The sequence below is a fragment of the Scyliorhinus torazame genome, chromosome 8 (assembly GCF_047496885.1).
Source record: "Scyliorhinus torazame isolate Kashiwa2021f chromosome 8, sScyTor2.1, whole genome shotgun sequence".
Classification (NCBI taxonomy): domain Eukaryota; kingdom Metazoa; phylum Chordata; class Chondrichthyes; order Carcharhiniformes; family Scyliorhinidae; genus Scyliorhinus; species Scyliorhinus torazame.
In genome coordinates, this window is record NC_092714.1 from 179483257 (window position 1) to 179500557 (window position 17301).

Consider the following 17301-nt stretch of genomic DNA (forward strand, 5'->3'; position numbering starts at 1 on the left):
CCTGTGTTGGCTGACTTTCCCATCAGCCTTTGCCGTTCGCCATTTTAAATCGGGAGTTGGCCAATTTAGGTGGCTACACCACTCGCAGTTATGCAGCGCTTGGTGTCCCCAGGATATTTTGCAGCAACTTGCATAGAAACTTTGAAACATTCCATGGTACTTCACAGGAGAGTCATAGAATGAAATTTGACATTGGGACAGAAGCTTGGTCAGAGAGGCAGGTTTTAAGGGTATTTTAAAGGAGAAGAGAGGTGTGGAGAGGTATAGGGAGCTTGTTCCCGACCCTCTGGGAGTGGTGGGAAAAGAAGAGTGCACATGGGTGAATGTTGGGTGAGGAATAGGTCTCTTGTGCTAGGTACCAGGGCATCCACCACCTGTGGAGCTATATCCCAGCACAATCTAGGAGTGAAAAAAGGGGAAATTTGGAAACATTACAGGTAATGATGATGGCAGTGGTGGCTAGGATGGTGAGTGGGAAAGAGGTGGAAGAGAACAAAAACAGGAAATTGGGAGGAAGTTCAATGATGAGCCACACAAAATAAAATCTAGGATTTTCTACTCATTACTTGTGTCCTCTTGACTTCATTCTATGAAGTCATGGTGGCACAATGGTTAGCACTGCTGCCCCACAGTGCCAGGGACCCAGGTTTGATTTCAACACTGGGTGAATGTCTGTGTGGAGTTTGTACGTTCTCCCAGTATTTGTGTGGGTTTCCTCTGGGTGCTCCGGTTTCCTCCCACAGTCCAAAGATCTGCATGTTAGTTGGATTGGCCATGATAAATTGCCCTTAGTGTCCGAAAGTTAGGTGGGGTTACAGGGATAGGGTAGGGGAGTGGACCTGGGTAGGGTGCTCTCTCGCAGGATCAGGGTAGACTCAATGGGTTGAATAGTTTCCTCCTGCACTGTAGGGATTCTATGACCAGTCATTCGTGACTTATTCTGACTTGGCAGTATTTATGATCCATTTCCTTTCACTAGTAGCCATATGTCCTATTTCCCTATGAAAATCAAACTCGTCCATTTGCCCTAGCATCTGTGTTTCTTGAATTTGCTCCTTAAATCTCGCTCTCGCATACTTTAAAACGTGCCTCCTGCTCCATGATTCTAGCTGCCTCTCCAAATATCTTCAGTATCAAATTTTGTCTGCCTGTGCAGTGCCTTGGGATGTTTTACAAAAATAACAGCACTATATAAATGCACGTTGATGTAACTATTAAAGGTTATGTGCCTGTGAACTCTACTCCTTCTCCCGCTATGAGCTTACCTCATTTTGAACACAATTCAGGAACTGCTGTGCAAGAGACCACAAACTGGAAGGAGCCAAACTCCCTGAGGGCGCAGTGTTTTTGAGAGCAAATCATTCCGAGCAAATACAAAAGCAAATCTGTTCCAGCCTGCAATCATAGCGAGTGAGTGATTGATGGGAATTGTTATCTGCTGGTCACTCCAGTAATCCCATGGTCATTAACTCCAGACTTAATATCTGTATTTGCTTTTTCAGCATAACCTTAACCCCATCCCCTCCAGCCAGTGTGTGTGTGGGAAGTTTGTTTATCGATGCTGGTGAACATTAGCTTTTGCATATCTGGGGGCAATCCTTCCCTATGCATCATAGATTGTGCTGTTCCTTGTTGTACTTTCTAATATTGAGTTAAAAATTGGGAAAGAACATTGGTCCTCAAAATCTGTGACCTGAAGCTACAATGGCTGGTCACAAACCTACTTGGGAGTATAGAAGGTGAATAATGGAAAATTGAAGTTGAGGGAATGATGGAATCAGGGAGAAAAAAGTGCAACAAAAGGGTGTAGTACTTTTTATATTTGCATTATTTTATTGGGAACTTGTTATAGAATTAGTAAAACTATACAGTGTCAAAGGAGGCCATTCAGCCCATGTCTGTGCTGGCTCTTTGGTGGAACTCTCAAATGAATCCTACTTTCCTTGCACTATCCCCATAGCCCTGAAGTATTTCCCCTTCAACAATGTGAAATTAACCCTGTCTTAATGCATAAAACAAAAATGTAAATTAGCATCTTCCCCGCTTGGCTCCACGACTTGGGGTTTTTGTGAGGTTTCCAAATGCATTCGATGACTCATCCTTCAAACTATTTTTGCTGATTTTATTTTTTCCCAATTGTCCCGTCCATAAAGTTTGAAGATCCTAAAGATTATTGTATTACCTCTGATACAAACTTCTTTAATTTCTTGATTTTTAAGATGGGGATTTAAGGGATAACGTAGGGATGAGTGATTGTTAGCTACAGGTATATTGCTCATTCGGAGTAATGAGTAGTTCATAAATAGGAGAAATCAGAGGACAAATGGCAGGCAGTGCAAGATGGGTCAGGTATGCAGGTATTTAAGTTCACATTGTGCATTTAACAATAGTGAGCTGCTGGCACAGTCGCCACAGGGATCATGTTTAAAGTGTCAATAAAACAGAATTATCACAGCACTATCCTCCTAATTCCCCCCCCCCCCCCCCCCCCCACTCTCTCTCTCACACACACACACACACACACACACACACACACACACACCTGGTTGTTCCTCTCTAATATTTCATCTTAATGTCAACCCCCCCTCAATTAGTTTGAAACACTGTCCCACAGCATGATCTGATCGTTTTGTGAAGACCCGGATCCCCATTCTGTTGAGGGGACATCTGCCAGCCTTGAACTGATCTGTGGAATCCCAGCAGTGCAGAAGGAGGCCATTCGGCCCCATCGAGTCTTCGCTGACCCTCTGAAAGAGCATCCTACGTTGACCCACCTAACCTGCATATCTGTGGACACCCAAGGGGCAATTTTAGCATGGCCAAGCCACCTAACCTGCACAACTTTGGATTGTGGGAGGAAACCGGATCACCCGGAGGCAACCCACGTGGACATGGGGAGAACGTTTTAAACACCACAGTCACTCCAAGGCTGGAATTGAATCCGGGTGCCTGGTGCTGTGAGACAGCAGTGCTAATCCCTGCTGCCTTAGAATAGATCCCAGTGCCCTAGGAATTTGATGCACTACCTTCTTCACCATTTTTCTAGCCTTCCGCCAACCTGTTCTATCCTGCTATCACCAGCACATGGCACTGGGTGAAATCTGGAGATTATTGCCTTTTTGAGATGTTACTTTTTCCACTCTTGTCCTAATCTCTCTCTCGCTGCAGGCCTTCCACCCTTTCGTTCCTGTGTCACAGATTCTCACAGGGAACCACAACTTCCCTTTCCAGCAACCCCACCCTCAAATTTAAAAAAAGATATATATATATTTTTCCAAACATGTTCAACATAATGACACAATCTTGACATCCAACAGAGTGTACAATTTGTGTACGGATCCGTACCCTTGCAAGATTCCTCCCCCTCCCACTATAGTCTCACCTTCTCCACATTCGCTGCCCAACAGTAATGCAACTAATTTTGGAGAGCCAACCCCCTTTCTGCCTTTGCCTTTGCAGAGCCCTCTTCACCGTCGGCACCTTGCCCCCATAAATTCCAAGATTAACTCATTACCTTCCCAAAAAAAGGCCGTGGGGAGGAAAATCAGGAGGGACTGAAATACAAACAGGAATCTTGGAAGTATATTCGTCTTCACTACCTGTACCCACCCCGCCCACACGTCAGGTGCAGCGCATTGGGTTCCCCATATCCTCCTCCACCCAACCCTGTCAAATTCCACCTATGCATCATGGCCCACTCATGCGCTACCGGAATCACTTCCTTGCCACCTTCAAATGTCAGTGCCCCCAGGTTCGCCCCTTCCTCCCCCCACCCCTACCCTGCTGCATTCATCAGGAACACTTCGCTTTTCCCGACATTCAATTTGTAGCCTGAAAAGGCCCAGACTTCTCCAGTAAGCCAATGATTATGCCCATGCTTTCTAATGGGTTCTAATGGGTTCATCACGAACTACAACAGGTCAAAAAGCAACACGTCATCGGCATAGAAAAACACCTGGTCTCCCTGACCCACCTTATCCACTCCCCCGCCACTCAGCCGAGGTCCAAAGGGCTCAATCGCCAAAGCGAACAATAGCGGGGACAGTGGACACTCCTGCCTCATGTCCCTGTGCAGCCCAAAATACCCCGAGTTCATCTCATTCATTCGCACACTTGCCACGGGGGACGCATACATCAACCAAACCCACGCCACAAACCTCTGCCCGAACCCTAACCTCCCCAGTATTTCAAACAAATACCTCCACTCTACCAAAGGCCTTCTCTGCGTCCATTGACACAATCACCTTCGGCACTCCCCCTGATGGGATCATAATTATGTTCACCTACCTCCTTTTTAAAAATAAATTTAGAGTTCCAATTATTTTTTTCCAATTAAGGGGCAATTTAGCGTGGCCAATCCACCTACCCTGCACATCTTTGGGTTGTGGGGAAACCCATGCAGACACTGAGAGAATGTGGAACTCCACACGGGCCGGGATCGAACTCTGGTCCTCAGCGCCCTAGGCAGCAGTGCTAACCACTGCACCATCGAACTGCCAAACAACCTCCTAATATTACTAGAGAGCTACCTTCCTTTCACAAACCCATCTGATCCTTCAATTCCACCTCCGGCACACACCCCTCCAACCTTGCCAGGACTTTCACATTCGTATTCAGCAGCGAGCTAGGGTTATAGGACCCGCACTCCAATGGATCCTTCCCATTTTTTGGGATCAGTGAAATCGATGATTGCGCTAGCAACTCCCCCCTGTCCACCGCTTTGTCAAACATGCCCAAAAGGTGGGGGGTCAACTCCGTCGCAAACTGATTTAAACCCCCCATGAGCTCGGCCGTAAATAGCCTCTCTTAAAAGCCCTTGAACACCTCATTTATCCTCTCTCTCCAGATGCAACACTACAATTTGTGCCCCCCCCGCCCCCCTCTCCCGGTCTATCTCTCCCTCTCTCCTACTTTGGCTGCTTTCCCCTCGTTCCTGGATACCTGGCTATTCCTCTGCTTGTTTGTTGGCCACAAACAGGTCCCGGAACAATTGGATGAATGGCTCCCACGTTCTGTGGAAGCCGTCGTCTGACCCTCGGATGACGAATTTGATTTTCTCCATTTGGAGAGATTCCGAGAGGTTGGACAGCCAGTCTGCAGCTTTGGGTGGTGCTGCTGACCGCCAGCCGAACAAGATTCTACGCCGGGCGATCAGGGAGGCAAAGGCAAGGGCGTCCGCCCTCCTCCCCAGGAATAGATTTGGTTGGTCTGAAACCCCGAAGACCGCCACTTTCGGGCATGGATCCACCCCCATCCCCACCACTTTGGACATTGCCTCGAAGAAGGCTGTCCGGTACCCCGCAAGTCTGGGGCAAGTCCAGAACATGTGGGCGTGGTTGCTACCATCCTATTCTTATGGGTCTTGAACAAAATAATTTCCCCCTGGACCACCGCCTTCAAGGCCTCCCAGAACGTGGCCACCGATACCTCCCCATTCTAAATAAGCTCAACATAATTCTTAATCGTCCCGCCGTTCCACAGAACTCCTTGTCTGCCAAAAGCTCCAAATCCAAAGCCTCTGTGCCTGACCCGAACAAAGTCTCCCATCTAGATAGTGCGGGGTGTGGTCTAAAAATCACTATTCCCACATATTCTGCAGCTTCCACTCCCAGCAGCACCGCCCGGCTCACCACAAAAATGTCAATTTGGGAATATACCCTACACACATGCGAGAGAAGGAGTACTCCCTTTCCCAGGTGCCCAAACCTCCACGGATCCACCATCCCCATCCTCTCCATAAACCCTCTCAGCTCGTGTCGCCATTATCGAGCTCCCCATCGACTTAGGGCTCAACCCATCCACCCTCTGCTCCAATACACAATTAAACTCCCCTCCCCCAAAATCAGCTGATGAGAGTCCAAATCCGGGATTGCCCCTAATAGCTTTTTATGAATCCGGCATTGTCCCAAATAGGCGCATTCACATTCACCAACACCACTGGAGCCCCCCCCCCCCGGGGTTACGCATCTCTCTAGTCCCCGTAAACTCTGTTTTCTTGTTCAACAATATGCCTCCCCCCACCCCCAACGTCAAGTCAAACCTGAGTGAAACACTTGCCCCACCCACCCCTTCCTCCACCTGCTTGTTGGGCTGGCATAGATTAGAAATGGTGACGATCAAAGTTGTTGAGAGAATTTGGAAATTTTTTTGATTGGTAGTTTTAAGGTTGTGTGATGGAGATGGTATGGGATTGGACGATATTTGCAGCAATAACTTCCACTCTACATACACTGGATTTCTGATATCGCCAGTTGTTAAGATGTGGTGGATGAAGTTGCCAAGATCCACAGGGGAAGGTCCATCATGATAACCATGTTCTGTGATTAGCTGCCATACTGTTAGCTGGATGAGGCAGGAATGTTGTACCTTTCACTGAGTATTGATTGTTTCCTTTGTGGAAGCAGAGGAATGGGACTGGAGAGTTTTGTAATGCATTTGAGCCACGGAGGGTGGATGGGGGGGAGGGGGGGCAGGAGACTCCAATTAGCCGATAAGCCGAGCAGAGTGAAGCTCCCTTTGTCCTGTTGTGCACTTTGACCCCACCTCGTCCCCTGGGGAAGAAGCCAGCCAGTGTTCCCAGCCCTGGTCACTTTTCAATTTGTCCACCTGTGCGGGTGGCTAGCTCTGCTTTGCAGAAGACTCTTTTGTGATGCATGCCATAGCCAAATTGCTGCCAACACTCTGTGTCCATGCTTACACCTGAAGAATGAGGGGGTTAGGCAATTGTGGATCTGTCTCTCAACATGAGTCGGTGCCTTCAGCGTGGAGGGAATATTATTTAAAATTACTATGTGCGGTATAGGTAATTGTATTTTTGGCTTGTTTGTGTTAGTTTAGTTCAGCATTGTACATGTAGAAACTGCCTACACGTAGGGTGTTTCCACATATAGAAAAAAAGAGCTTATTAATAGATTTGTGCTTGTGAACGAGGCAGTTTACAAAAAGACACAGACTAATCTCTCTGCAAGAGTGCTGATAGAGAGTATTAGTCATTATAGGGGAGGCAGTGGCGCAATGGTAGTATCGCTGAACTACTAATCCAGAGACCCAGGGTAATGTGGGACCCGGGTTTGTATCCCACCACGGCAGTGGGTGAAATTTAAATTCAATAGAAAACTGGAATTAAACGTCTAATGATGACCATGAAACCATTATTATTTAATGCCCTCGGGGACGGGCAATAAATGCTGGCCCATCAGCGACATCCACTACCATGAAAGAATTTTTAAAAAATTGATGGACAAATAATGCAGGAGCTTAAAGTTCGGCAAACAAATCATAATCATCATAATCTTTATTGTCTCAAGTAGGCTTACATTAACATTGCAATGAAGTTACTGTGAAAAGTCCCTAGCTGCCACATTCTGGCGCCTGTTCAGGAACACGGAGGGAGAATTCAGAATGTCCAAATTACCTAACAGCACGTCTTTCGGGACTTGTGGGAGGAAACCGGAGCACCCGAGGGAAACCCACAAAAGCCACAGGGAAAATGTGCAGAAGCTGGGAATCGAACTTGGCACCCTGGTGCTGTGAAGCAACTGTACTAACCACTGTGCTACCGTGCGGTCAGCCAGTTTGAACGGCAGGGCCAGGAAATTGAGGAATCTTTCAAAGCCGATTTTGAGGAGTCTTTGGGCCAGATTTGTGAACAGTTGGTGCGAACTTTGAATGTGGTGAAGGCACAAGGCGAGACGCTAAAAGAGGTGGAGGAGACCTTGTCGAGGCACGAGGATCTGTTTGCCTCGGTGGAGGCAGAGTCGCTGATGGTGGCGGGAAGCATTAAAGGCCTGAGACTGAAAGTGGAGACCTTGTAAGAGATCACGGCAGCTAATCCTCACGTTGGTGGGGCTGCCAGATGGAGCGGAGGGCCCAAAGCTGACCCAGTATTTCTCCGAAATGTTTTCTCGGCTGGTGGGAGGGGATGAAATGTTTGCCGTCTGGAATTGGACAGAGCACATCGGGCGCTCAGGCAAAAGCCAAGACTGAATGAACCATGAGGACGGTGATAATCTGCTTCCCCAATTATCAAAGGAAGTCGCAGTGGCGGCTGATCCAGGGGGTCGGTATGTGATGGTCACAGGTACGTTGGTGGGGTGGGTTGCGGTGAACTTTGTCCCCAAATTGGGACAATGTCTATTTTATAAGACAAGTTTATGTTGGCTTCCATTCCGGAACTAGACACATGCCAGCTGGTTTTAGGGGGGATTTCAATTGTGTTTTGGATCCAAAGGTGAACTGCTCCAGCCCCAGATCGCTGGTCCCTTTAGAATGGTGTAAGTGTTAATGGCATTTATGGAAGAGACAGGAGGGATGGTTTATGCACCTGGGGAATAAGGAGTTTTTGTTTTTTCTGCCGGTATATAAGGTGTATTAATAATCTTTATTATTGTCACAAGTAGGCTTACATTAACACTGCAATTATGTTATTGTGAAAAGCCCCTAGTCGCCACACTGGCGTCTGTTCGGGTACATTGAGGGAAAATTTAGAATGTCCAATTCACCTAGCAAGCACATCTTTCAGGACTGTGGGATGAAACCGGAGCACCCAGAGGAAACCCACATGGACACGGGAAACCCACATGGACACGGGAGAACATGCAGAAACCACACTGACAGTGACCCAAGCTGGGAATCGAACCCGTTCCATAGCGCTGTGAAGCCACAATGCTAACCACTGTGCTATATTCACGTATCGGTTTTTTTAAATTATGGGTAGGATCTTGCTACCTGGAGTGAAGTGGAGTACTCGGCGGTGGTTATTTCAGATCACGTGCCACATCTGGTGGACTTAAAGTTGGAGGGAGCCAAGCGCAGCGCGTAGGTTGGAGGCTTAATGTGGGTCTGTTATCAGAACTCTGGTTCTGTGCGAAGATTTCAGGAGAGCCATAAAGAACTACATTGAATGGAATGAGAATGTGATGGCCTCACCGCCCATAGTGTGGGGGGCATTAAAAGGCGGTGATTAGGGGGGGGGATCATCTCGTTCAAGTCACATATGGATCGGAGAACTGGCGGGTGTGTCGGGAGATAACAAAATTCTGGATGTGGATAGGGAGTATGCAAGCGACCCAACGACAGAGCTCTTGCCGCTCAGAAAGAAGCTGCAAATGCAGTTTGACCTACTGTCCACAGGCTGGGTGGTGCGACAGCTGCGGCGCTTAAAAGGGATGGTATGCGAGTATGGGGAAAGGCTAGCCAACTTGAGCGCGCATCAGTTAAGGCAGCAAGAGGCTAAAGGTGGTGTTTAGGTCACACCTCATTAGGGCCAGGATGAGTCGATTTTTTGAGAGGGTTGAGGGGGCCTGCTCACCATACCCACATGTTCTGGTCCTATCCCAAGCTGGTGGGTTTTTGGGGGTCCCTTTTCCACATAATATTGACAATCCTGATTATTGACATAGAGCCTTGTCTGTTAGTCGTTGTATTTGGGGTATCGGACCAACCGGGAGGGGAGGGAGTGTTTATGCTTTGGCATTCACATCGCTGTTGGCCTAGCGACAGTTATTGCTGAGCTGGCAGCAGGTGATGCCAACCAGTGCCCGAAACGTGGCTGGGTGGTTTTATGGAATTCTTGTATCTTGGAGGTCAAGTTCACAGTGAGAGGGTCGTTTAATGGGTTCTATTGTAGATGGTGCCTGTTTTTTTTGCACTGTAAAGATCTGGGGTGCAATCTGGTGGCTGCGATGTACTCTAGCAAGAGTGCAACGCTGCGGTAGATCCCAGGAGAGGTGTTCCCAGCAGCCTTTACACCTCGCGGGTCTACCCCAGTCCCGCAAGGCGACAAAATCAGAATGCCGCCCAAAGGGGTCATGACCAAACGGTACGCACTTTGCTAGGTTTTAAACCTACTTAGGCACGTTTCCTGGGATCTATCAGCCTCCCGAGATTAACCACTTCACTAGTGAGGCTGCAGCCAGGCGCAGTTCAGTATTGATCCATGCAAGCCTGGACCGGGTGGAACAGCACCCGACGGGGTCCCCTGGCCAATCAGAGGCCCCTGGGTGGTCCGGGATAGTGCAGGGTAATTCCGTGGCCCTCCCCCTGGAACGTGGGCATCTTCGTGCTGCCAAGGTGCCCAGATGGTGCTGGCAGGAGCACTGTCAGCATGGCAGTACAAGGGTTCCTGGTGCCAGGGTGGCATTGCCAAGGGTCCAGGCCATGCAATTTATAGGAGGGTGGAGGGGAGGGTTTGAAGGGTGGGAGTGTGCAGGACAGATAAGTAGGGCCTCTGGGCGGTTGGGGGAATGATGGGTGGGGCTCCTGGAGGGGGGTGCTGCAATGAGGCTTGGGGGGGAGGGGGGGAGCTGAAGAAGGGTACCCCCATAGCTGGGTGTTCTCACTTAGTTGGGGGGGGGGGGGGTGATGCCTATGTGTGTGGAGGTGACATTGCCCATGTGTGGGAGGGACCCACAAGCTCACTTTGAGATCAGGGTACTCTTTCAAAATAGCGTCCTGATCTCTTGAGTTCAGCTCCCCAGTGCTGAAAAAATTCAAAGTGTTGGCTAAACCGGCGAGATACTCCCCAGGGCCAGAGTGTTTGATAGTGGTGGGGAACCTGTCAGCAAACTCCCTGCAAAACCCGCCACAATTTAAATTAGAAATGTTTCCGTTAAATTCCATTCCTGGTTACTGTTAGCTGATAGTGGGGCAGAGAGGGGGGGAAGATTAGCAAGGGGTGAGGGGGATTGTTCTGGGTGGCATTTCTCTTATTGGGGTTCCTCTTACTGTTGTTGCTTGTACTTTTCTGAAGTGTTGATACTGTTGCGTTTTGTAAACCTTTTGATATAAAATGGTAAAATTTCAAGAAAAATCTTGTTTAAAAGAAAAATGACACCATCGCTATTCCCACATGAGGGCAGTTTGTGTATGGAACAGTGTGTTAACAATGTGTTTGATAGTGATAGAATTGTGTGTTAACATCAGCCTCTGTAGCTATGGGGCAGTGTGTCAGTGAGCAAATGCCCCCCCCCCCCCCCCCCCCCCCCCCCCCCCAAAGAAAACCCTGCATCAGTATTTACTGGGTAGGGAAGGAATCACGAGTGGCTGAATGACCTACTCATTGTTAATGGCAATAGACTGGTAATTTATAATTACTGATTAATTTCTGTCAGTGATCGATGATATACTGGTTGGGGAATATTACTTGCGATCACTGTTGCAAATAACTCATTCTTGCTGGTTACTGTTTATTGTTTCGGATCACCAGCTATTGTGGCTCGCTAAGCTGCACTCAGAAGGGAATTGCCCTGTTTTGTGATGTGCTTTGTCTGTTTTGCGTTCCAGATGGTCCTTACCAAATCCAGAACACTACACTCTACGCTATGCTGATGGGACCCAGCTATACATCACAGAAAAGGTCAGCTACTTGCCTCCTGAAGCCTTTCACAATACCATGCATTTAATTTCCATCAGTAATTAAGTAATATTCATCACATGCATAATGAATAAGATTATCCACACAGAAATATCCGACTGTTCCATTGGAGCATCTGAAGTTATTCCAGGGCTTTGCCTCCACTGATTGCACACATTGGCATCCATCCTGATTCAGAGCGAACCCCTAACCTCAGTAAACTTCACTGCCTGTACACCTTATACCAGTGTTTTTCAAACTGTTTTTCCTGGGACCCACTTTTGCCAACCCACCTACCTTCGGTTCCCTCGCTGATTCACCTTCGCAACCAAAGCCACCCGAACTTCAACACACCGTTTTTGCTTATCTTTAATGCGACAGGTGAGCCTGCTTGGTCCTCATGACCCCACTTAGAACCATAGAATTTACAGTGCAGAAGGAGGCCATTCGGCCCTTCGAGTCTGCACCGGCCCTTGGGACGAGCACCCCACTTAAGCCCATGACTCCACCTTATCCCCGTAACCCAGTAACCCCACTTAACCTCTTGGACACTAAGGGCCAATTTAGCATGGCCAGTCACCTAACCTGCACATGTTTGGATTGTGTGAGGAAACCGGAGCACCCGGAGGAAACCCATGCAGACAGGGTGAGAAAGTGCAAATTCCACACAGTCACCCGAGGCCATAATTGAACCCGAGTCCCTGGAGCTGTGAGGCAGCAGTGCTAACCACTGCCACCGTGCCACCCCTAACGTGTTTTGTCAGTCAATGTTACATTTGTGCGAAGGATTTCAGCTGACGATTTAAGTTCTCGCTGCATCCTTTGATAAAAATCAAGAGGTTTGTCCTCCAACTCGCCATGCTTAAATCTTCAAATACCTTCGAAGGTTTGAGGGTTTTAAATTCTCATTTGCCAGTACTTTCTGCACCTAACACACATGGGCTGTGCATCCTAATTCACATTGGCACAATTAATAAAGCCATACCTCAAGAAATCATCTTTATACTGCTTTGTCATAATTTCAGCTTCTTAACGGTTTGTTTATCAGAGGTCCTGGAGCTCACACCAGCACTGCTTTGTCCTGCTGTGGACTCTCCTGAGAAGCGCTCTTCAGCAGGCAGATTTGGTTGTAAGATCGTGGACTATTTGTGTGTCTCTGGCCCTCTCTCTTCCTTATTACAAAATGATCCATCTTCGGTTCCCCACACAGTCCTGTTGCTTGCTTGCTGGCAGCTATAAAATAGAGGAATCTCTCCTCTGTGATTTAATGGCCAAAGCACAGACCGCTTGACGTCAAGTGTACGTGCCGGGCATGTGACTTGCTTTCTGCCGCTGCTTCTGGTGGGAAGACTCTGCCGTTTTTAGAAATAAATTTAGCCCTGGGTCAATGCGCTAACGTTAGGTGGAGGTAGTGCCCCGCTGGGTTCCGGGCCTGTGCATTTCCAGATTGGCCTGAGGGGGCATGCATGAGTGGGACTGCTGGCATTCTCAACCTAAAAACCGGTCGTGGTCAGCATTTTCAAAAGCTGGTAGTGGCCATTGGGTACTTCTCCCGCGATCGGGACGCCATGACTGATCACTCTACAACCCTCCCAATACCCAACACTGCCTTAAAAGATGCCTTGTATGTCTGCAGGGTGTGCGTGCGTGTCGGAAGAGATAGGGTGGACAGGATAACATTGTTTCACTTGGTGGCGAGTTCTAGAACCTGGGGACATAGATTCAAGAAGAGTGGCAGAAGGTGTAGAGGGTCACGAGGGGAAATCTTTTTACAGAGAGGGTAATGGGAGTCTGGAACTTTGCCCAAAAGCTTAACCTCTCTCTATACCCCCTACACTCAACTTCTGTGATACGGACAAAATAAATTAATTGAGATGGTCGATAGCTTTAAGTTCTTGGGTGTCACCATCACCAAGCCTGTCCGGGTCCACTCACATGGATGCAACAGTCAAGAAAGCCCAACAATGTCTCTACTTCCTACGGAAGCTAAAGAAATCTGGCATGTCTGCATTGACTCTCACAAACCTCTACAGATGTGCGGTAGAAAGCATCCTATCCGGCTGCATCACAGCCTGGTATGGCAACAGATAGCAAGAAACTGCAGACTGTGGTGAACTCAGCCCAACGCATCACACAATCTTGCCACCCCCACATTGATTCTGTAAACACCTCTCGCTGCCTTAGGAAGGCATTATCAGAAACCCCTCCCACCCAGGCATTCCCTTCTTCCAGACCCTGCCATCGCACATCCAGACATAGGAATAGCTTCTTCCCCACAGCTACAAGACTCCTCAACAACTCCCCCTCGGATTGATCTGTTCCCTGTAAGAACACTATTCACGACGTCCTATGCTGCTCTTACTCAAGTATTTGCTTTGTTTGGCCCCTTGTTCCGCACTGTAACCAACCACTGTTTGTCGATGTACCATTTGTCAATGTTCTCTGTTGATTATTCTTGTGTCTACAATGTACGTACTGTGTACGTTCCTCGGCCACAGAAAAATACTTTTCACGGTACTTCGGTACATGTGACAAATCAAATCAATCAATTGCTGTTTTTTTTCTTTCAATTCATGATTTCCCCCCCCCTCCCTCCAATCCTCTCTAGACTCGCAACGAGATTAAAAATGGGACCATACTGCGGCTGGCTATCTCCCCCGTGAGTATTTGAGTATTCATTTATTTTATGCATCTTCCAAAGAATGAATGACAAAAGGGTTATATTTTGGATCTCTCAGCCTTGCTGGAATGTGTTGGCCCCAAGTGCATTCTAAACTGAGAAGCAGGTCTAATTTAAATGGAAGCAGTGAGCTCCAGATGCCTTGTATGTCTGCAGGGTGTGCGTGCGTGCGTGCGTGTCGGAAGAGATAGGGTGGACAGGATAACATTGTTTCACTTGGTGGCGAGTTCTAGAACCTGGGGACATAGATTCAAGAAGAGTGGCAGAAGGTGTAGAGGGTCACGAGGGGAAATCTTTTTACAGAGAGGGTAATGGGAGTCTGGAATTCGCTGCCCAAGTTGGTGGTGGAGGGAGAGACTTTAAACTCTTTTAAAAGGTATCTGGATCTGCACCTTAAGTGCTCTGAGCTACAGGGCTATGGACTGGGTGCAGAAGGTGGGATGAGAAAAGGATCTGGGTGTCCTCAGGCTGGCATGGACAAGATGGACCGAATGACCTCCTTCTGGGTTGCAACTTTTCTCTGATTCTTCTATGAGCTGCATACAGCGGACGGTCAGAAGCTGGGTCAAAGCGACAAGGGGGTTTTGTGAGGGGCCTGAAGGGCTCTTGACCAGGAAGCACTGTTGCTCTTTTTAACCTTAGGCTATTTGCTCTGTTTAGGTCACCTTTGCTCATGAGTCGCCAGGTATCTTTATGATACCGCCACGTGGTTCAAGTTCAGGTTATGATTAATAACACAGCACACCGCTTAGTAAGGATTAAAACAACGGTCATTTATTATATACAACAAGCAATATTAATGCCCTAATACTACTTTCTATATAATAAACCTATCACTACTGGCCAATACTTAACTTAGGAAGAGCCCACCAGGTCAGGGAAACGAATGGCTTGTCCAATCAAATCTGGCCCGCGGGATTCAAAAGGCTGCTACAGGTCGGTGGCTAGGTGTCTCTACCGGATAGCGATCGCTGGATTCAAACTTACTATACACGGTGGCTGGTCTTGCGAAGGTCTCGAGCAGGCGAAGATGAGAGAGAGAGATCTGAACTTGGACCTTCACTTTTATAGGGCCCAGGGGCTTCCCGCCTCCCGGGGCGGCCCTTGACCCTGAGTCCCAAGTGATTGGATTCTGTCCCCAATCTCTGGGGTCGATGTGTCCAATGGTGAGGCGATTCCTCGATCGGGGGGTGGTCGCTAACCTTTCTTTGTTTCGGCCACTGCAGGCGCCGACAGGTCTGGCCCGGTATTCAATTGCTAATATGTTGCAATTGTTCCCGGGGATAGCCGATTTAACTGTGGATGTCTGAATAGATTGGTTGCAAACAGTCCTGAATGCAACTGTGAATACCTGGATTGATGGGCTGTTGATAGCCCTGTGTATCGATCTGGGCTACCTTCCCAGAGCCGAATATGCAAACTGTCTGCAGCTGCCTGCTTGTGTCTTCTTGGCTGCTTTTCCCAGCAGTCTTTCGGGTTAGCCGTTTTAAACTGGGTTTTGGCCAGATTAATCAGAACGCAGCCATTTTACATGGCTACATTCCCGCCTTGTGATCCTAACGCGAAGCGTGAAGGATCACATAAATTTTGTCCTCTTCGTTTCCCGACTTTGGGGGGGGGGGGGGGGGGGGCACCTCCCCCAAGGCCACTACTCTGACCCTAGCTATGCACAAACATTTACCTAAACAATTCTTGAGGGCGCTATGTCAGGCAGGGGCATGTGTCTGGAAAAAAATATACTGGGAACCTCTAATTTTACCTAAACAATTCTTCAAACTTACAGTCTTATCTCTCTATACAATGACAATTACAACATTTAATATATTCTTTCCTGGCTTGGCAGTCAAGCTCAGGATCATACATTTCCACACATAATTTACAGGAAAAAAACAAACCGCCAGTGCATGTTTTATTATTCATATGTTGCGGGGGTCTGGGGTTTGGTCATAGCCGAATATCGGGGATCGGATCCGATAGACCGGGGTTCGAGAGCGGTACGCTCTCCTTTTCCACTTGCGGAGGCGCATGGTCTGTACTGCACAACTGAGTATAGCCAATGCCAACAGTGCCTCAATGATGTATGATAGGGAGTACCAAGTTATGAACTTGGCACACCAGGATAATGCAGCGTGGTTGGTGACTGGGCCCTCGGTACTACGGGGCAGTGAAGTGTTAACGGCAGGGGGGTTTGGAGTAATGGGGTCCGCGTTCCCGCGCAACCAAAGGTCCATATTAAACATGTTGAGCTCGAAGAAAGGAGTCCTCATGGCTGTCTTCTTTCTTTTCCTTTCCTGTTTTTGCTGGTTTTCTCCGGACTTGGAGCTTCTGGAGTTCTGTAAGACAAGCGTAGTGTGTGTAAATACTTCGGTTTAATATCTGGTGTGTTAGTGTGTCTGTCCTTCTTGGGGCCAATTAAACCCTTATAATTGGTCACAGTATGTGACTCTCCCTCCATTTTTTTTTTCCAAAACAAATGTTTGGACACGGCACACTTCCCAATGGTGGACCAGTGCTAAGTTTATCATCCAAATGTTCTAGGATGTAAATAGCATGTGGCAGCAACCCAAAGGTTGCCTAAATAAAATCAAACTGTTTTTGAAAAAAAAGTTCGAGTGAGGTGCGTGTGGGCCGCGACGGGTAAGATTTGGTTGGAGTCCCCGGGTAGGACGGCTACCAATACCGTATCTTCCCTACCCAAGCGTTTTTGACCAACGGGGGGGTCCCCAGGCAGGGCGGGCCTCACGCCGTTTCTCCACTACCTGAGCGACCAAAGAACGGACAAAAATGTAGTCATCATGGTGGGGTTACTGTTCTGATTCTACCATCAAATCAGATGAGTAGCTACGATCGGGCGTCTGTTCTGGTGGGTGTCTGAGGCAAGTCCTCCGAGGTATCGGCCGAATGGGCGTGTGGCGGTGGTGGGTGTCAGTGGGAAAGTTTAAAAAGTTCAGGTGAATGGGTGTGGGGCGGTGAGAAAATTCTCCAGTAGGACCAACAATATTTAACAAAGAGACAGACAACATAAAACATTCTGCAGGTTCCATCAGAAAGGACAACACTTTTCACCAAGTGTCTCCTTTAAATCATCATGTGGACACCTCAGTTCTCGGTCGCTACGGGTTCTGCCTTTTTCTTATCGAGAGTGCCTGTCGGTTGGGCACTCTGTGGTTTCTTAGGGCCATTGCATTCTCTAGCAAAATGTCCCAATTTTCCGCAATTGTAGCACTCTTGCGGTTTGGCTGGGGGGCTGTTCTTTCTCTCGTTTACC

At 48.1% G+C, this 17301-nt stretch overlaps 1 protein-coding gene across 5 annotated transcripts in view; it reads left to right on the top strand.

Annotated features, from left to right (window-relative positions):
• Nucleotides 1-17301, top strand: part of LOC140428279 (engulfment and cell motility protein 2) — a 292926-nt gene that overhangs the window by 138538 nt on the left and 137087 nt on the right. For all 5 annotated transcript variants that reach the window (XM_072514575.1, XM_072514578.1, XM_072514577.1 and 2 more), the window contains exons 4-5: nt 11284-11356; nt 13962-14012. In XM_072514575.1, the coding sequence (XP_072370676.1) occupies nt 11284-11356; nt 13962-14012 (124 nt within the window). The remainder of the gene's footprint in view (nt 1-11283; nt 11357-13961; nt 14013-17301) is intronic.